This window comes from Apodemus sylvaticus, chromosome 4 (genome assembly GCF_947179515.1).
Source record: "Apodemus sylvaticus chromosome 4, mApoSyl1.1, whole genome shotgun sequence".
Classification (NCBI taxonomy): Eukaryota; Metazoa; Chordata; class Mammalia; order Rodentia; family Muridae; genus Apodemus; species Apodemus sylvaticus.
In genome coordinates this window covers 3,326,924-3,348,402 of record NC_067475.1, presented here as the reverse complement: position 1 = coordinate 3,348,402, position 21,479 = coordinate 3,326,924, and the positions used below count along the sequence as shown (strand labels likewise).

Below are 21,479 nucleotides of genomic sequence, written 5' to 3'. Positions count from 1 at the left end.
TACAATTTTTTTTACTTTTTCCCCCTTTTTTATTCGATATATTTTTATTTACATTTCAAATGATTTCCCCTTTTCTGGCCCCCCACTCCCTGAAAGTCCCATCAGCCCTCTTCCCTCCCCCTTTTCTCCCATGTACCCCTTCCCACTTCCCTGTTCTGGTTTTGCCCTATACTGCTACACTGAGTTTTTCCAGATCCAGGGGCCACTCCTCTGTTCTGCTTGTACCTCATTTGATGTGTGGATTATGTTTTGGGTATTCCAATTTTCTATGCTAATATCCACTTATTAGTGAGTGCATACCATGACTGATCTTTTGAGACTGGGTTACCTCACTTAGTATGATGTTCTCCAGCTCCATCCATTTGTCTAAAAATTTCATGAATTCATTGTTTCTAATGGCTGAATAGTACTCCATTGTGTAAATATACCACATTTTTTGCATCCATTCCTCCACTGAGGGATACCTGGGCTCTTTTTTTTTTTCAATTGAAATAATTTTTTTTATTTGATATATTTTTTATTTACATTTCAAATGATTTCCCCTTTTCTAGTCCCCCACTCCCAGAAAGTCCCATAAGCCCCTTCTCTCCCCCTGTCCTCCCACCCACCCCTTCCCATTTCCCCGTTCTGGTTTTGCTGAATACTGCTTCACTGAGTCTTTCCAGAACAAGGGACCACTCCTCCTTTCTTCTTGAACCTCATTTGATGTGTGGATTATGTTTTGGGTATTCCAGTTTTCTAGGTTAATATCCACTTATTAGTGAGTGCATGCCATGATTCACCTTTTGAGTCTGGGTTACCTCACTTAGTATGATGTTCTCTAGCTCCATCCATTTGCCTAAGAATTTCATGAATTAATTGTTTCTTTCTTTTTTCTTTTTTTTAATTGATATATTTTTATTTACATTTCAAATGATTTCCCCTTTTCTGGGTCCCCACTCCCCGCAAGTCCCATAAGCCTTCTTCTGTCCCCCTGTTCTTTCATCCACCCCTTCCCATTTCCCTGTTCTGGAATTCCCCTATACTCTTGCATTGAATCTTTCCAGAACCAGAGGCCACTCCTCCATTCTTTTTGGACATCATTTAATTTGTGGATTATGTCCTGGGTATTCAAAGTTTCTAGGCTAATATCCACTTATCAGTGAGTGCATACCATGATTGATCATTTGAGACTGGGTTACCTCACTTAGTATGATGTTCTCCAGCTCCATCCATTTGTCTAAGAATTTCATGAATTTCAGGGTCCTCAGGAAGTGACATGCCCAGTTTTCTGAGGAACCGCCAGACTGATTTCCAAAGTGGTTGTACCATCTTGCAATCCCACCAGCAGTGGAGGAGTGTTCCTCTTTCTCCACATCCTCGGCAACACCTGCTATCTCCTGAGTTTTTTACCTTAGCCATTCTGACTGGTGTGAGGTGAAATCTCAGGGTTGTTTTGATTTGCATTTCCCTAATGATTAATGATGTTGAACATTTCTTAAGGTGTTTCTCTGCTCTCCGAAGTTCTTCATGTGAAAATTCTTTGTTTAGCTCCGTACCCCCCGTACCCCACTTTTTAATGGGCTTATTTGTTTCTCTGGGTTTACTTTCTTGAGTTCTTTGTATATATTAGATATTAGCCCTCTGTCAGATTTAGGTTGGTGAAGATCCTTTCCCAGTCTGTTGGTTGATGTTTTGTCCTTTTGACGGTGTCCTTTGCCTTACAGAAACTTTGTAGTTTTATGAGGTCCCATTTGTCAATTATTGATCTTAGAGCATAAGCTATTGGTGTTCTTTTCAGGAACTTTTCCCCTGTGCCCATGTCCTCCAGGGTCTTCCCCAGTTACTTTTCGATTAGTTTCAGTGTGTCAGGTTTTATGTGGAGGTCCTTGATCCATTTGGAGTTGAGTTTGGTACAAGGAGATAAGAATGGATCGATGCGCATTCTTCTGCATGCTGACCTCCAATTGAACCAGCACCATTTGTTGAAAAGAATTCATTGTTTCTAATGGCTGAATAGATACCTGGGTTCTTTCCAGCTTCTGGCTATTATAAATAGGGCTGCTATGAACATAGTGGAGCGTATCCTTATTACATGCTGGGGAATTAATTAAAATATAGCTAAATTATTTTCCCTTGCCCTTATCCTCCCACTACCCCCCAGCCCTCTTAGGTCCCCTCACCCCAGCTTCTTCCATGACTTCCCACTCTTAAATTAATAGCCTCTTTTCCTTCCACAGATGCAGGTGATATGATATAGATGTATCTGTCGAAGCTGTGGAGTCCCACCTGCATTGTGCCAGATATAGTTTTAGTTGCTGTAAAGAAAGGCTGCTTTGGTGAGGGGTAGTAGATACACTACTCCATTGGGCATGAAGATAAGATTTGGAATGTAGTAAAAATTTATGGGTGGTCTAAATTTATTCATGATACATTAAGTCTCTCTTCTCTGTCTCTGTCTCTCTTTGTCTCTCTGTCTCTCTGTCTCTCTGTCTCTCTGTCTCTCTCTCTCTCTCTCTCTCTCTCTCTCTCTCTGTGTGTGTGTGTGTGTGTGTGTGTGTGCCTTAAAGGAAGTTAATTTCTTAAGTTAACAATGCTTCCCCAAAGAGTCACAGACTAACAAAATCCCAGTGTCAGGCACAAGAAAATGTCCTTCTGAATGTTTGGTTAGGGTTGTTCAAGTGCCCCCCAAAACAATACAAACTATATTCCCTTGGCTGCTTGACAGGGTTTGAAGGTAGGGTCCCATTGCTGAAGACATGGTTTTTGAATGATTTTAACTGGATCTCACCTGAAAACCTCCTTTCTGCTGTATAGCTTATATAGATCCAGAAAATAGTGTACAGACTTCAAAGGGAGGGAACCAATCAATTTATCTGCAATATCTATGAACCAGCATAGCAGGATATTGGTAAAGATGCAGTAAGTAGCATATATTTGTACTCACCTCTGTCTGACTGGACTTATGGCCTACTCAATAAGAGGAATATAATTCTTGGTACTGGAAACCTTGCCCACTACCCAGGGCTAGCAAAGTCATGTACTTAAAATAATCTACTATACAGACACATGGCTAAATCAACATAATTTAAACTGAAGTCTGTAGCTTATATGACATTTTACTAAATATTGTGAATGTGTGTTCTAAAGTTTGTGATGTCTGACATTTGTCTGACATTGTGTTTCACCAATTTGTTCTCTCCTTATATGTCTTGTATGTTAATTAGTTGAGTCCTTTCCAAAGTAAGTGTTATGTAATTGAATTCAGGTTATCAATATCTCTCAGGTGTATTTTATGTTTGGTGTTTATGTCAGATCTCCTTGCCCAACCCAAAGGCACAGTGATCTTCCTTCATTTCCTTATAGTACATTTACTGAATTACGTTTCAAATAGAATTCAACAGTGACCATTACTTATTTTATGTAGAAGGTGAGTAGGTTCAGGTGGATTCCTGTAATATATCATAGTAGATGGGAAACATTTATCCTCTCATCATTACATCCTAAGAGAGATGAAATTTATTCACTTAACACCATCGAGTTCAGAAAGTTCTCTTTCATTTTCTGATTTTTTTTTTACTTAAATACTGAGTTCTTTCAATGAGTTTTCTACATGTAAATATAGTCATTTTGTTGTTGGTGATAGTGCTGTAGTGAATCACATTGTCTAAATCTTTCTTTCAGATAAGCTGCAGTCTGATAATATTTTTTACTCAATGTTGGTTATTGTCAAATATTTATTTAAAGGTTTTCAGGTGTCTGTTCATAGTTGGCATCTTATGTAATTTGTTGTGATATTGGTGAAATACTATTTTCATATAATGAATTAGGGAGTGGTACTATTAGCTTTCAGAAAGAATTAGAAAAGTTGAATATCTATACACACTGAAAGCTCTCTGTATTCATTTAATTCGAGATTTGGTTTCTTGCATTTGAAATGCATTGAATGCGCAGGCTTTCTACTTCCTCTGGTTGCTCACCGACTGTCTCCATTTGATCCGAATCACCAAGTCCATCAGCATATGCTTGCTTAGTTACCATTTTCTTTTCATGGGACATCAATGCTGGTTTCCTTCATGGTTAGTGAGCATAACGTCCATCTTGCTATTCTCTACCCGTCCAGTTAAATTCTGTTCATTTCAATGATCCTTTAATGGAACAACTTTTGGTTTCATCCATATTCCCACTGAGTTCCCAATTTAGAATTTATTGCTTTCTCCTCTTAATTATTTCCATTATTAATATATTTTTCTTGAACATGTCTCTTGTTTTTCATTTCATTAATTTGTAATTCACTATGCTGATACTGGATGTTGTTCTTGTGGGGTGGGGTGTCCATTGTCAATAGCCTTGCACATTTGGGACAAACAATGTGGTGTTTTCCTTATTTCTTCATTTTAATTAAAAGAGGCACCAGTTTTCTTTTTTTCTCAACTTTGAGGAATGACTTCCAGTGATTATATAACCCAGCACTTACTAAGGAACATTTGTTACCTGTTGATTTTTGTATCTTTTTTGTCTGTGTAGGTTCAATCATTTAGAACTTTAGAATCCTTTAGAACTGAGAATCCCTTCCTTGGGGAGATATAAACACCACGTACTTCCTCCTAAAGCTCTAAATAATAACACAAAGTAAGTTGCTACATGGATGACAGTCTCTCTCTGGCTGCATAGATGGAGTCCCTCCTTTAAGCATATCACTTTATGTAGCCAAATGCAAAGAGGAGATTCAATGACCCTCCATCCTCCTCTTCCTTAAAGAGATGTCAACATCACCAAGACTCACGATGGGTTCTGGCAAATAGGCACTGATGATCTGATGACCGTGTTGGACAGCAGAGCTTCCATGTGGCTCATGCTGCCTGAATTCACCACTCACTCCTCTCAGCAACAAAGGGAGGCTTCCAGGTAGGCAACTGTGTGTGCCGCAGGATTCCTACCACAGTGCTTTCTGTTGTCCAATGTATGAAAGACTTGTTTTTAGGTTTTGATCATTAATGGAGTGGTAAATAGCAAAATGATACATATGGGGGTGGAATTCTAGAAGCAGAATTTTAAAATTAGATATTTAAATATACTGCAGCACTCTATTCCTTTCAGGGGTCTGATTCTTCTCCCAGCTAGAATGCAAATTATTTTTGCAGAATAAAAGTACTTCTAGCCTGTAATTTCTACTTATAGCTTCAGACTTATCCCTGCCTATCTGATGAAACTGATATTCAGATTGACCCAATTTCTAGAGTCTTGTTTAGGACATTTTTTCTCACAATGATGACATGTAGCACCTTACATTTATGCCACATGTAGCACTTGCTAGATGTTATTAAAATTACCTGTTTATTTTTTTTGTTTCCACACTGAACTGTACCCTTTTGGAAGTAGAAAGAGTTCTGTTGATTGATCAGATGGGACACAATCACTGTCTCTCAAACAAACATATGATGTAGGTATACATAGCAGATGGCAATCAGGAAAGAAAGAAATGACTACAGACTGAGATTTTTCTTACTGCTAGCTGGTCGACTATGAAAATTTCAAAGAAGACTGGGAAAGTGAGTTTTTTATTTACTGGTTGTTTTATTTGCTTCTGAACCCTGTTCGGGAGGTGACTTTTGTAATTTCATCTTCCCTAATACCCCTTCTCTTACTGTACCTTCAGATTCCATTACCTCTGTGCTCTAAGAACACATCCCAGAATTGCATTAACTGATATATTTTTAGTACATTCTCATAAAGGAATGTTCTCTTTGAATTCATTTTTCCTGGAAATTACTTGTATTATTCAGAAGGATTAATGACCCCAGCAACTTCATACGTTACACCATGAGAACTTTTCTATCTGCTACTGTCATTGAAAATTATATATAAAGTACAACATGTGTGTGGAGGCAGAGACACAAAGTTTAGTGAACCCTGTGGCCACCAGTAGTGTCAGTGCCTTTATCCCAGAAAGCCATGGCTGACTTTAGTTGAGTGTGTGGAATTAGTTCTAGTGGTACATAGTGGAATTGTCACTATGGACCAAATTGCCAGAGACTTAGTGTGGCCCAAGAGCAAATGCATCCTCCTGTACTATGCATGTTAGGAGTTTAGTGCTGAACTCTCTAGGTAGAAGAAAGGGATTGACAGGTCTGTTCTCATGCAGGCACTCTGATGGAGAATCAGGACCTAGCTGGTGACTCGGGGACTTGAACAACCTTCCATGGCATGGCATATGCCTCACCTCACCACTGTCTAAGTCAGAAGTGGTTGGTAGAGGCCAGTTCATGGTCGCTCTTTATGACCATGATTCTGCTGCTCTTGAGACTTCTGTGATTAGACTGAATCCTCCAAACTATGCTCCTTTGTTAAGGTTCTTAGCACAATGCAGTAAGCAAGTCCACCTTTATTTCTGATCTGATTACCCCAGTGACCAGTAAGAACTATTCTTTAGAGAAGGTACTGCTTTGATTAACACACACACACACACACACACACACACACACACACACACACACAGCATATCAGAGGCAAAATTGCCAGCTAAGTAAATGTATTGATTTTAACCCTGTAGGTGTGTTCTAACATGCTGCAGCAGCCACAGGAATTTTGAGATCCAAATACCTTTTTCAGAAGTCACCACCCATTTAAATTACATGTTATTGTTAAAAAACCAGAGTTATGTACACATACATTAATCTAGTTCTTACCAGCCATTCTGATGCCTGCTTTTATATTTAGGCACTGAGTCACCTGTGAATCCAACCTTGAGTTTTAGGAGTTGCTCTTTGATTCTACATATGGAAATGAGTTCATTGGCAAAATGCTTAACCACTTAGCTGTTACTGCCTTGTTCTACGGAGAGGATCCACTCTGACTATGGAGCACTGAATCTGGGACATTCCATAGATGTCAAACTCTATACATGCCCAACTCTCTTTATTTAAAGTAGGTTTGTGTGTGAATATAACTGGATCACTTCTTGAAATTTGCCATTTAAACTATTTACAATCCCTAACACAGTATAAGTGGCCCATAAGCAGTCAGTTTATACTGTTTAGGAAACAATGAAAAGAAAATCAGTTTATAAACATTTAGTACAGAAACTAAAAATAAAATTCAGTTCCTGGATGATTAAATTCATGAATTCAGAATCCATAGGTACAGACAAGGGTCAAAACCATGAGGTCAAAACCCCATAAGTTAATTAAAGTCTCACTGAGGAATTAATTCACACAGAGGCATTTAGCATCATATCTTGAACACAATAAAGACTGAAAGAAGGATAAATGCTATTTTTTTACTTTACTTTTATTAAATTATTAACCACAATATTTTCTGCAGTATGACATTCTCTAAGCCTTGACCACCATCATCAACTGTAAAGCTTCTCCAGTGAAGGTTACAGATGCATTTATCTATGGATAGAATCTTATAATTTCTTAGGGGTTGTTTAAAACTATGTCCATTTAGCAGAAAACTAAAATTACATTTTCCCCTAGGACATATGATCTGTGTAGTCATATGTGCCTGTGATGAGTTCCATCATGTAAAGCAATACTTCACTCAAATAAGAACTGGTTAGTTGCTCTGTGATGGTCATAGCACTGTTGCAATAGTGGGCATATCTTGCCGGTCTAGTCTCTACTGCAGTTTACAGGGTTTACAATGATGTAGGACTGATTACGTCTTTTCTAGTAGCATGCCTAGCAACTTCCAGCACTATGAAAGCTAGACAGTAGGGATGAATAGGGATGAATCTTCCAGGTCAGTATCAGCTTGATTTTCTATGTGCTATGGCTTGAATATATAATGCCTTCAGCAATGGGATATTACCATGTAGTTCTGGAGGGAAGTTAAGAGTGATGGCAATAGCCTGTAATGTTTGATGATCTACAGGACCTCACTTGCCAACAACTTCAAAAGAAGTAGCCAATCCCAGGCATTGGGCTTGTTGTTGGTTAGCCTGTGGTATCCAGTGGGCACTCTTGCCTTGCTACATCTTTTACCACTCTTATCAGAAACATAACTCTTCAAGGCTTTCTTTGGATGCTGTTTTCATACTGGAGGTGTGTGTGTGTGTGTGTGTGTGTGTGTGTGTGTGTGTGTGTGTGTAAACACATAAACACATGTACAAGAAATAGTGAAATTGCATTGTCTCTGAGAAGTAACTCCAATAAAGGTTACACCTGCAGTCTTATTTTAACAGATGATGGGCAAGATGTGTATGTTTACTTAATTGCTAAGGTGATAGGAGAACAGGGCTGGCCATTGCTGTTATTTCCTGCTCAGCTTCCTAATTCACACATCTGTTAAAGGCCATGATACAGCAAAGATGACTCCTTGAATACAGTAACCCATCAGTGTGGAAAGAATCTCCAAACAAAACTCTCTTGCAGACCCAAGCCTGTACATTATAAAAGCTAATATATATTTTATACTCATTGTGTGTTATACAATGATGTGAGTGATTTATTTGTATAAGTTATTCCCCTGGATGACCCGACAAGGCAGGCTCTGTCACTGTTCCCAAATAAGAATTCAGAGAGGGGTTATATAGCACTGGGATGATAGATCTGAAATGCTGATCCAGAAAATTCACCTCATATCCCTGACTACACAGCATGAGACAATGCCTATAAGAGGTGGTTCATGATCTCAAATATTAGCTTAGATAACAAACTATTGGGAAATGACCATTCCTACATATGCAAGTGAACTATTATAGGATTATTTTACAAATTCATAGGAGAGTGCCATCAAATTCTAGTGGCTGTGAGACTCTTAACAAAACATCTTTCTGCAAGGAACCCTGGAAAGGTGTGATAACTCTTCATGGATAAAGATTTTGGAATGTCTCTGAAGTGTTTCTGAAGAGTGGTAGTTAATCACTGTTATACCACAGTATCAAATGCATTTTAGACTGAGTCAGGGGCTCCTAGAACAGGCCTCAAATTCCTGAGAGATAAAGCTGGCAGAACACAGGTCATGAGCCACAATGTGGATGCTGGGAATTCAGCCTGGTTCCTGCTTAAGAGTAGCCAGTTTTCTTTCTTATTTATTTATTTGTTTGTTTATTTGTTTGTTTGTTTATTTATTTATTTATTCATTCATTCAATAAATCATTCATTCTTGAGAAAATATGGCTCTATTTGGAAGAGATTATGTGCAAATGTAAACTGTTTATCTTGTAGTCCTTATAAGTTCTTATCCTTATTCTGCAGTGTGGTATTTAATATTTTGATAGCCTTTGATCTTATAAAGGATTGACAGTAGCTTTATAGGATTTTCTCTCAATTGGTCGCTTTCTGTCATGTCAGGTTGTCAATCAACATGACAACTCTTTCTAAGATTGTTTTCCTTCTCTGTGACTATGAAAGTGAAGTGGAGACTTCTTTCAGTGTAGCCTTTTAATGTATGAGACTTCATTTTTATTAAGTGGACATATGATTACTCATTCAGTAAATGTTTATTAAGTATGTTCCATGGGAGGATGACATGACAGGACACAATGACACAATAGGAGCTTCACAGTTAGCAGGGGAGGCACTGTGACCAGAAGGCTGCTCCTACCACTGTTCTTGCATCACTGTTGAAATTGCCACTCACTGGGTGATGAAGCTCATCACACTGTGAACATCTGTAGGAGTCATTTTAGGACTAAGTAGACCCCTGTCTTGTTTTGCATCTACTTATTGTCTTTGTCTTTTCTCTTTATGTTGATTAAGCCTTTGAAATATCTTCAAATTTGGGATGGGTTAAGCTGCTTTGCACTGGTGGACTAACATGTCCGACTGAATGTTAATATCTTGACAAACATGGCTCTTGATTTTCCAATCTGGAATTCAGCTCTGGAAAGACCAGCCTTATAATAGAGCAAAGGTCAGTTCAGAATGGACATCTTAAGACAGACACCCTATGCCTATCTTTTGTGGCAAGGAGAGAGGATGCCACATCAGACTGAAAGTTCCAATAGTCAGGCAGGAAAGCTAGAGGGTGTTTTACTCCTTGCAGGTGCCTTTATGGGGGTCATGCGACTGATGACTGACTATAGCATCATATGACTCATGACTGTCAACTCAGACCTCATTCTGAGGTAAGGTGAAGAAAGATCTCCAAGTGACTCTGCAGACTGTGGCATCCATGACAGATCACACACTCAGTAGGTATGAAAGGCATCTCTGGTGCTGTCTGATGCTATGGTGACATTTCTGCACACAGCATACTGCATTTCTGCTCAGAGTTTACAACATTTGTTCTGAACCCATTGCTTCTCACATTCACTACCTTTATTGATTCTATTATGTATTTTTAAAAACTATAAAGTCATCTCCTTCCATGAGAATTTACAAACAGATGATGGTTGATGGTAAAGAGACATTTTCTTAACTGATGCAGCCATTATCATATGCACATACACCTATAAATAAACCCCACACCACCCATACCTATATCAAAAACCCTAATGAAACTCACTGGGTCACATGAAATCTGAAGAGAGCATACCTTGTGATAGGAAGGAGATGAATAGGGAGAGAAGAGGGGTAAGAAAGGAGAACAGGGACAAACATGACTGAAATATATTAAGTACGTGTAGAACAGTATGTGGATGAAACTTATTACTGTATATAATTAATATATGCTAATAAAACCATTAAAATATACATCAAAGGTCTGCTGTATTTATTCCTAACCTTCAGTGCTTTAAAGGCTAATGTCTTTATTCTTGCTGTGGATAAGCAGTAAGAACTAAAGAGCACGTGTGTATAGCCTCCATGTTTAATTTCGTGGTTAATAATTGCAAAACTCTTGGCCATTCTGATAGGTGGCAGTATGTGCCTGGCATGAATGAGTATTTGTTTTCCATTTCACTTGTTTTTACAGAGTAATTTAAGTCTTTGAAACTGGAGTTGAGAACAAGTAAGAAAGAGAGCCACAGAAAAGAGCATTGTGTCACTTCATAGAGTGAAAGGGTTCTTGTCACCAATGTTCACCAATTTAGATTGTGAAGTTAACTCTTATTTTGTAATCTTTCTTCTCAAACAGTTTGTCAGTCAACTAATATCTCAGAGGCTTTATTCTTTCCATCTACAAATTGAGAGCAACCTGGTAAATAGTAAAAGAGTTGTATGTACTCTAAACAGTTATGTCTTTTATTGGCAAAGTCATGGTCATTCTGAGGGCAAACAGTGAGGGCAAATACTGTCCTAGACAGAACCCACAGGGGGTGCAGTAATTGACATGCATTCTAGATTTGAGAGGCTGTAACTGAATTTCCTTAGATTTATTGAAAGTGAATCCCATTAACTTTCTAACTTCTGGGTCACTGTATTTCTGGAAGGATGACAGCATGAAGACATAGGAAGCCTTGACTTTGGAAAATGCTGGTTAGTGGGAGAATTTCGTGATTCCCAATTCCTTCTGTAAGTGCTGAAATGTGAATACATTTCACAGTCATCTAAAGGACAGGGAAAGAGGACATCACTCTAAGCACCACAACTTGTCTGTCGAGACTCTGTCAGGACCCCAGCTGCCCAATGACTCTGCTTTTATTTGAATACAAATCCTATTACTGAAGAAAGGAGTCTTGATTTCCAATCTCATTAACTTGTGGATATTTTTCCATCTGTGATTATGACTTTATATTGTTAATCTACTGTTATTTTTAGTCAAACAGAATGTTTTCACTGGAATAATAAAAAATAAAGATAATTTGGTTTGTTTGTATAACCACTTAACTCTTAGTTGAAAATCATTAAGCTTCTTCCCTGAGATTCACTGGGTGATTTGCATACAGCATTTACAGTGTGGCTTGCTTGAGAGTTTTGGCAGTTTTGGATAGGGGCTCCTGGTGCTGGTTTTATAGACCTGTGTACTTTCATCAAGCCATCTGGCGGGAAATCATGAGCAGAGGGGAGGTTCCCCAGAGAAAAGTGAAGTTTAGTTAGGTGAAGTGGCCAGTTGGTATTTTACACTGTATAAAAGTTAGTATACACAAAGCAACACTGGTGTGGTTCAGGGCTATTCTATCTGAAGGGCTTTGAAGCCAGAACCGATTAAGGAAAACACATAGGCATTCTGCTCTAGGGCCCCCTTTTTCTGCATTTTCTGTTGTGTGTGGAATTGTCTGGATAGCAATGTCTGGTAGGAACCACTAAGATTGTTGTTTTTCTTGAATGAAGCCTCTAACAGCAACAATTAAATGTGCTGTCTATTTTCTGTTATTGTTGTTGCAGCAAAACCATTTGAAAATGGACAATATTTGGACATATATGGAATTACAAGGGACCAGGCTGGAGAATATGAATGCAGTGCAGAGAATGATGTGTCGTTCCCAGACGTGAAGAAAGTGAGAGTGGTCGTGAACTGTAAGTCTCTTTCCTTTATCACCATAACTATTAAGAAATGTCTGAAATTTCTGTGGCTGCTTTATTAGGTCACATATTTGCAAACACACACACACACACACACACACAGAGATGCATGCGTGTGTGTGTGTGTGTGTGTGTGTGTGTGTGTGTGTGTGTGTACCATGGCCTCAGCATATCCCAGTGTTGGTTTGATGATGTACAGACTGAAATCTTCTAGTATCATCTTCATGCCCAGCACTCCCAGAGTTCTCACCCTTGTCTCTAAAGCACTGTGACTCTGACTTATGTCTTACTTGTTGGATACCAGCAGAGCTCTAATGTGCAGTATTTGATTAGACTTAGTAGACACAACTAGGAAGCAATTCACTGAAAGATGAGAGGGGGCAGTGAAGCTTATTTTGTTGGGTGATTGCATTTCTAGCTTGTAAATACTAGGAAAATTAAGAACTGATTTCCTCATAAACACTACACTGTGAAGTTAATATGAGCTAGATACTCACAATGTCATGCACACCATAACACCACACCCTTTTCAATATGGAAAAAGGACAACTGCTTGGAATATCCTACTGAAAATATCTTTGACCTGTGAGTAAAGTTGTCTTTCTTTCAAAATCGTTTCCATTATTTTATTTTTGAAAGAAAATACTGTGGGGATAAGAGTATCTTACCCAAAATATATACAAGCTATATCTTTTATTTGCTTTCATTCCTTTTATGTACTTTTCTAAATATGACCTTTGATATTAGTATGTAGTATTGATAGCCAGATAACATGGAACTGTTATAAATATATCCATAAATACTAATGCCAATCAGCAGCTATTTCATGTGAACATGACTCTTCTAGTCTCATGAGGTAACTATTTTTTTAATTTTTTATTAATCATTCCATTTGTTTACATATCAAATGATATTCCCCCTTCCTGATTATCCCACAACAACCTAACCATCCCTTATCTGCCTTCTTACCCTCCCCTTTGCCTCTATGAGGGTGCTCCCCCACCTACCCACTCCGTCACCACTGCTCCAGCATTCCCCTATGCTGAGGCATCAAACCTGCAAGGGCCAAGAACCTCCCCTCTCATTGATGTATCTGGAGCCATGGATCCCTCCTTGGTTGGTGGTCTAGTCCCTGGGTGCACTGGGTGGTCCAGCCAGCTGACATTGTTGCATCCTATGGAGTTGCAACCTCCTTCCACTTCTCCAGTCTTTCTGCCAGCTTTCCCACAAGGGTCCCTAGCTTAGTCTGATGGTTGGCTCCAAGCATCAGCATCTGCATTGGTCAGGTGCTGGCAGAACCTCCCAGGGAACAGCCACACCAGGTTCCTCTCAGAAAGTGGGGAGACAACTGTTAACTCTCTAATCACTCTAGGCATTGAGATGCTCATGAGAAAAGATTACTGTCATTATCTAAAATTTGTCAGCTGCTGATCTACACACTTTGGGTGAAATTTCTCAATAACACTCAGCAAATAAACAGCATACCTGACCAGGAGGCAGTTTCTGACAGAAAATTTCAAAGTTCTCAGCAGAATAAAGGCAGAGCCACCCGATAAGGCCTTGAGCAGCTCAAAGCTTCCAAGGCTGTGTCATCCAGTCTGAAGCAGAATCCCAAGACTATTGCCTCAGAGGTCAGATTTTTGACAAGTTCCTAGATTCTTGGCACTTTTATTGCAGAAGACTTCCATTGACCTTAAGGACTTTTATTGCAGAGAGTTGCTTGTTAATCTCTCTGGAATTTAGGAATGGAAGATAACAAACTGAGAGAGAGAGAGAGAGAGAGAGAGAGAGAGAGAGAGAGAGAGAGAGAGAGAGAGAGAGAGACAGAGAGAGAGACAGAGAGAGACAGAGAGACAGAGAGACAGAGACAGAGACAGAGATCCTAGTCATTGTATTATGTGTATTTGCTCTAGCTGATTTTATTTTCATATGGTTTGGAGGGAAGAAAAAGGAGTTAATACTAAGAACTGAAATATAATCAAAGCTGTTAAAGAATAAACACTGAACCCTCAGTGCTTCCACTCCTAGGCCTACCAGGTCTTTAAAGGATGCCTCTGATGGGGGCCTGGAACTTCAGTGGCTCTGTGAAATTGTGACATTGGGTAGAGGATCCTTGGGCTTGTACCAAGTACCTGGGTCACAGGGTCAATGTAATTTTAGCTTTTGAGGAGCACCACACTGATTTCCACAGCGGTCGTACTAGTTTACTATCACAGGGAATGTGAATAAGAGGCCCTCTCTCCTAAATCCTTCCTGCATTTGTAGTGTTTTGACTTTTAGCTTTCTCTAAAACATAGTTTCAGGTGCTCAAATGTTTACAAATGTCCCATGAACAATGTGCTTTCACATCAATTTTGTTGAATTTCATTCTTTTCCACTGAGCTATGTTTGAAGTGCAGGTGTGCTAGGGATAGTATGTGCATTGTGTCTCTTGGTTGTGATAAACTTATAAAGTAGTAATCTTGTGAAATTATCCCATCAAATGCCAAAAACTGAGAGCCACCTGTGGATTATACTGAGCTGACTTCACAAAGTCCCCAAAACAAACTCTAGTTCGCAAAACCCAGCAGAGCTATGTGGTGGGCACAGAATCTCATGTTCATGATAAGATCCAGATGCTCTGGAGAAGAATGTGGGTGATTATTCACACATCTTGCCTGTGCACGAGGAGTCCTGCATATACACATTAAGCATACACACACATCAACTGATATACAGGACACACACATACAATACACATGCACTAAACACCATCAGAGAGTCAGGGAGATTGGAAGCACCACTAAACAGGGGTATGGATAGTGGATTTGTATTTGGACAGATTTGTTTTCCTATTGGTATTTGTGTTCCATTCTTACTGGAAGCTTGGTAGGCACCAGGCTCATGATTTTAAAGTAGATCATTGACTGAGTTTCAGAAAGCCCATGGGTTGATCTGAAGGGGAAAAGCAGGAAAAGAACCAGAAAAGAAAAGAGAATGTGAAAACCAGAAGAATGGACTTGTGATTTAGAGAGAGGCTGAAACTGATCATTTAATGAATGTCAGTGAAGAATAGCTGTATCCCAGAACTCAGGGTGCACAAACCCAGGACGCTGCTGTTCATTAGCAATGCTGGTATCTCGGTGGCAGGCCCAGAAATGACTAAATCTCCGGTCTAAGAAATGTGGGTTCTTATAATCAGGTAGAGTCCATGGAATATTATTAAGATTGAACACTATCAGATAAAATGTCTTCCTATTACCATTTAGACTCTGACATCACATGGAAACTTGACTTCTCTCTTGAGTTTCAAATTCCATCTCTGTAAAGTCAAGGACATGTGTTTTATATGTGAGTTTAATAATTAGTCTATGTTTTGCACAGGCAAAACTGATATCAATAAAATGTATATATATAAAATTATATGCATTTTTTGTGAAAATGTTTTGGTTGCTTGAACAAAGTAAGGTCTTCACAGACAGGAGTCTCCTGTTCTTTAAAGTTGGTGCTTCCCTCACTTTGTGCAACATAGGATCCACAAAGACCCTGACCTTAGTTGCTGAGTGACCAAATCATTAGACTAGATACTCTCAGTTTAATTATTCTATCAGGCAAAAGAGAAGAAGAATTATCAGGTTCTCCTAGTACCTTTTATAGATGGTATATTGATCACATTTTCCCTTTAGTATTTTTATCTCACACTTTACATCCTGACCACAGTTTCTGCTTCCTCCACTCCTCCCTCCTCTCCTACCTGTCCTCTCCTCCAGATCCACTGTTCCTCCATTTCCCTTCAGAAAAGAATAGACCTCCCAGAAATACCAACCTAGCTCAGCATGACAAGATATAATAAGACCCAGCATAAAGCCTCATGTCAAGACTGGAATTGGCAACCCATTAGGAGGTAAAGGGTCCACGAGCAGGAAAAAGAGTCATAGATAGCCACACTCCCACAGTTAGGAGTCCTATAAGAACACCAAATACTTCTGATACCATCTTTATACCAGTATTTTCAAGTGAATTCAGTAAAGATAGACCAAGTTTTACATGGTGTTTTTGTACAGAGGGAAGGAACACTAATTCCATTCCATAAAGGTAAAAAAATTTAAGTATAGAGAGTTTAAAACATTTAACACCCTTCCTGATCTCCAAGAACAAAATATACATGAGTAAAGAAATATATTAATTAGCTGTAAAAATACAAAATGCAAACAAATTAAGGTGAAAAGACATTTACATGACTTAGATTTTGACAATGACAAATTCACACATTGACCATTTCACTCAATATTAGAATGATTTAGCTCACAATTTTCCGTAAACGGAATTGAGTGATTTTTTTTCCTATGGCCAAATAAATAGTAAAGACATTTTTGGGTGTGCAGGGAACCAAGCTTTTATCCAATATATCAAAGGTGCATATTTGTGCATAATTTTGCATCTGATACATATTCATTTATGCAAATGTGCACTTTATCTTCCAATATAACTAGCTCAAGACATGTGGACTAGAATGTTCCAATTAGGTTGACTTAGTACAGTTGCTCTAAAGCCAGAAGCAAGGGCCATAAGAGACAGGCAGCAAGAGAGGCTCCAAGATATGCAACCAGAGCTCTTGGGCTAGTCATAAAGTTCTCCCCAAAACCTTGGGCAATTTATTCAGAGATGTCAAACTTATGACTGGAAGAAATTGCAGCTGTCAACCTTGACACAGACAGGACTTAGCTTTCAGAGGCTTATGGAGCAAAGAGACCACAGGCACCTGCAGTGGGACCCTGAGGATTATCTGAATTACTGTTCAACCCTTGTTTTCTTTTGTTTTTTATTTCTGCCTCTATAATATTCCCTATTCTTTTATTCTAGAGGAGGCCTCAGGCTGAGACCTAGTCTTCAAGAAGTTAGTTATATAGAATTAAGGATATACAGTTATAATTCAGTGCAGCAAATCTGAAGCCACACTAATCCTAAGGTGCTATACATGGCTGTTAGCAACATACCACACAACCTTAGAGTATCTAAGGATCCTTGATGCTGAAGGGCTAAACTGAACTTGTCATTTGAAAAATTACTATTATTATTACTATTATTACTATTACTATTATTATTATTATTATTAAAAGCAAGATGGAGATTCCATACATGAAAGCAGCAACAGCAGGATGTGCTTAACTGCACAGGAGGCAGAGGATAGGAAGTGCCCATTCAGTCAGTCTAATGGTAGTGCAGAAGGAAATCAACAGAGAGAAGGAAGGGTGCTCCCATGAAGGATGATGGGTACCTCAAGGAAGGTTACCTTAGAAGAGAAGATGGACTCCTCTGAGAACCATAAAACCTCAGAGGAGACACAGATGGGAGCTTGTGAATTCAGTGGGGATGCTTAGATCCAATGCTCAGTGATCAAAGAAAGAATAACTTGGGGTGATTAACTATTCAGAAAACATCTGCATATTAAGTAAGTATATTTGCATATTCTTATTTCCTACATCTGCAGAGAAGGCTTGGGAGATTTCTGGTTTCTCATTGTTAGAGTAAGGCAGAGGAAAATTGTAATGCCAAGAGCAAAACACGGGGCTGTGAGTAGCTCCAGGTCAGGAGTAAACTGCAGAAACCTTGTCAGTGAATGCTGGAGATGTGCTGCCAATTACCCACTGGGCACCATTTTTCATGATAAATTCCCCCAAGAAGAAATATTTAAAAGGACTTAGCACTGAACTTTCCCTTTTCTCCTTGTGGAGTTCCTAGTGTAAGAGGTCCTAGGTTATGATTGTGTACACATAACCCTGAGATGCAACTGAGTTAAATGTTTGTTCCTTTGTTTTACACACTCAACATCATTTTCATTAACAATGAACATGAGGAAACATTTTAAAAACATGAGTCCAGGACTCAAATGTATTCTCCCAAACTCTTAAATGAATTTGGATAGGGGTTTTAGTGTTATAGGACTGTGAAAATCAGAATGTCAGATAAAGAAATATTCATTCCTTTACTATTTTCTTCCTTTTTCTAAAAGTGAAAAATGAAGCCATTATATTGCTTCAGCACAAGAACCAAAAATTTTCCTTGATAAGGATGTATGTGTATTCATTTTCATTTGTAGTTCTTTCTTGGTTTATATCTGAAATTTCAGAAAAATAAAATATAAGTTATAAGTGTAACAGAGCCAGCACAAACACTAGCACGGAAAAAATAATTTCAAAGAGGAAGAAAGTGCTCGAGGTTAAAAGTTATTCCATTCTAAATCGAAGCATTAACGTTAGGGAAGAAGTAACAACAGCAACACGTCTCTCCAGCTTTATCATTTAGATGTATGGTCTCCTGTTCTGGTGAGCTGCCAGAGGGCCAGATTCTGAAAGCTACCAAGTTACTTCACCATGTATTCTTCAAATGACCTAGAAGCTTCAGCCTTTACATCAGCCAGTGTAAATGTGCTGTCTATAAATCTGAACTTATTTAAATCCAGCTGCCCAGCAGCTTTTCTCCAAAACCATGTATCATGGCACATAATTCATAGAACTGAAATTTTTAACTCAATCTTTGAGAGTCATTTGTAGACTAACTAGAATAACAGCATTAGTCTTGAATCTTGACCATATTAATGCAATTAAACCCTGTAACACTCACTAGCTGATATGCTTGTGTCTGATAGTGTGTGAGTATATGTGAAGGAATGGTTGAATGCCTGCTGAAAGAGTGTGCAGCGGTAATGTCAGTGTGCACAAAGGTTTAGAAAAAAAATCAGAACAAAGAGACCGGACTGTCAGAAGCATCCTTTGTGCACACAAGCTCCTCTGTGCACACAAGCTCCTTCGTGCACATGAGCTCCTTCCCTGCGTATTTGGACATTTGTTCATTCTCATTCACTTTCTCCCATCATTATCAATTACACTCTTTTCTGATTGCCTCTTAATTTTTTTTCTCTCTTTACTTTTCTCTCATTTTTTCCCACAAGTGAAAAAATGCTTAACTACCTTGGTAAATAACTTTTACAATGAGGCATAACAATATATTTAATATACATAATTTTAATCACTAGATTATTGATTCTATTATATCTACTATGAATAAATGGGCACAACTGCTTTTTGAATATTGACTAAGTCACAATAAAGTTTTAAGTTTGGGAATTACGGAATAAAGATGTTAAGACCCAGCAGAAAATAAAACAACTGAATTATATTTTATCTTATTGTTTTAACTGATTGTACAACTTTAGACAAAACATTAAAGCATGTTAGTCTCAATTCATCCTTTCATTAAAAAATAATGGGGCCATTTTGTGCTGTTGCCAACACCTGAGATTCTGCTATCTTCTTTTAATATGTATTGATACATCCCTAGAAGAATGGAAGGGAGCCCAGCAGGTAACAAGATGAAGCCTTAAGACAACTAGACTACTGTTCAGCTTTATGGAGATTTTAGTTTTGGTTTGTTGTTGTTGTTGTTGTTGTTGTTATTGCTGTTGTTGTTTGGTTTTTTTAATTTTGCTTGGTAACTTCATAGAGAAAGTAAGTCTGATAATTTACTTTCTTTGGTGCATTGTCAGCAAACTTAAGCAGCCTGTTTGTTCTCTGGTGCTAATTCATCCAAACAGCAAGAAAAACAAAGGAAAAATAAAGTTCAGAGTATATGATTAGGACAGCTGTCAGTACAGTGAAGAATGATGTAACAAAGGCAAAATTTAGAGTCATGTGAACAGAGGCCCAACCCTACTCTGGCCACCTCTAACTCCAGAGTACTCAAGAAACCAGAATTTCTTCCAGGGGCTCAGATCCTGGAGGTAGTTGTGCCCCTCTGAGAGACTCCAGGATTCAGTAGCAAACTATACAGAAACAGTGGAGTCACTGTCTCACAGCTGAGTATAGAGATCCCGGTAATCCACCTGAGTTCCAGGCAGTGGTACACGGTTCTGCACATAGGATCTCTGCCAAGTCACCCCAGCATTCAATCCAAGTCCTTTGCTGTTACAGAACCTAATGAATTTATGAATCCTGTGAAAATTTATTTAATTGTGACTTGGGGACTGTAAGGATTAATTAACTGATTTCATAAATGAAACGATTTAATGTGTATTGGTATTAACACCAATTATATTGCCTGTTCACCAGTTAGTGAAATAAAAAATACATATATAAAAAGGTACATTCCTGAAAACTAATGAGTGGATGCAGTTGAACCTTGATAGCTTTAGAAAGCAGATCGTATGTGTCATGGGGGGGATTTGGAACCGAGCCTTAAAAGCCTGATTTTAGGGCTGTGGTTACCTTCATTGTAACTCACTGCCTTCAAGGAAATTGAAAAAGGAATCTAATTAATTCTTACAAATTGCTAACTCTAGCACTGTTTGTGAAGATGAAGGTTGGAGGGAAGAAGACAGAACTGCAGAGTGAAAGGACTTGAATCATACAAATGGCTGCAGGTGTTGCCAGAATGGCTGATGCTGAAAAAAAAAATGTGGAAAGAGAGAAAATGAAGATTTTCTGTGGATAAAGAAAACAATCACAATAAATAATCCTTGAGAATCACACAACACTCAAAACAGCTTTGTTCACATATCTCCCGAAATGAGAGCCTTTGTGTAATGGTGAGCATGACAGAACGAACCTCAGCACCCTGTGGTCTGCTGCCGCCACACGGTGAATTTAACAGCAGTGCATAAAAATTAAAATAAAATGAAAACTTCAGAGTAATGCCTACTGAGCCAGGAGAATAAAACAGTTGTGGTTTTCATAGGTAGAATGAAAGATGACAGTTCTACCTAACATGTTTAGAGCGCGTTGTTTTAAATGTGTTGAATTGTCCCAACAGCCGCAAGGCATTGTCTGTTTACTTAGAAGTGGTTTGGTGGCAATTGTAAAACAGAATAGAGTCTGTTTGCCCTCAAGTATTGCAAAGTTAGGGATACTATCTTGGATACAATTTTTAAGTCATTAAGTAATACAACAGGACCTACCAACTTCACTCAAGTAGTTTTATTGCCATTGTCACACCTTGTCTAAAAAAAAGGGGAGTATTCTGCACCCTAAGAAATGCTGTGAGGGTCCCTGCACATAGCATGCCCCTCTAGCCCACACTTTATGACAGGCGGGGAGGCCATTGGTAATTAGTTCTCTGGTGCCTCATTCATTGACATCACTTCCTGTCTGTGGGAATACCACCTTTACAGCC

General features: G+C 38.6%; 1 protein-coding gene across 1 annotated transcript in view; it reads left to right on the top strand.

Annotated features, from left to right (window-relative positions):
- Positions 1 to 21,479, top strand: part of Negr1 (neuronal growth regulator 1) — a 779,863-nt gene that overhangs the window by 514,125 nt on the left and 244,259 nt on the right. Inside the window, exon 4 of the mRNA XM_052178861.1 lies at positions 12,195 to 12,326. Within this exon, the coding sequence (XP_052034821.1) occupies positions 12,195 to 12,326 (132 nt within the window). The remainder of the gene's footprint in view (positions 1 to 12,194; positions 12,327 to 21,479) is intronic.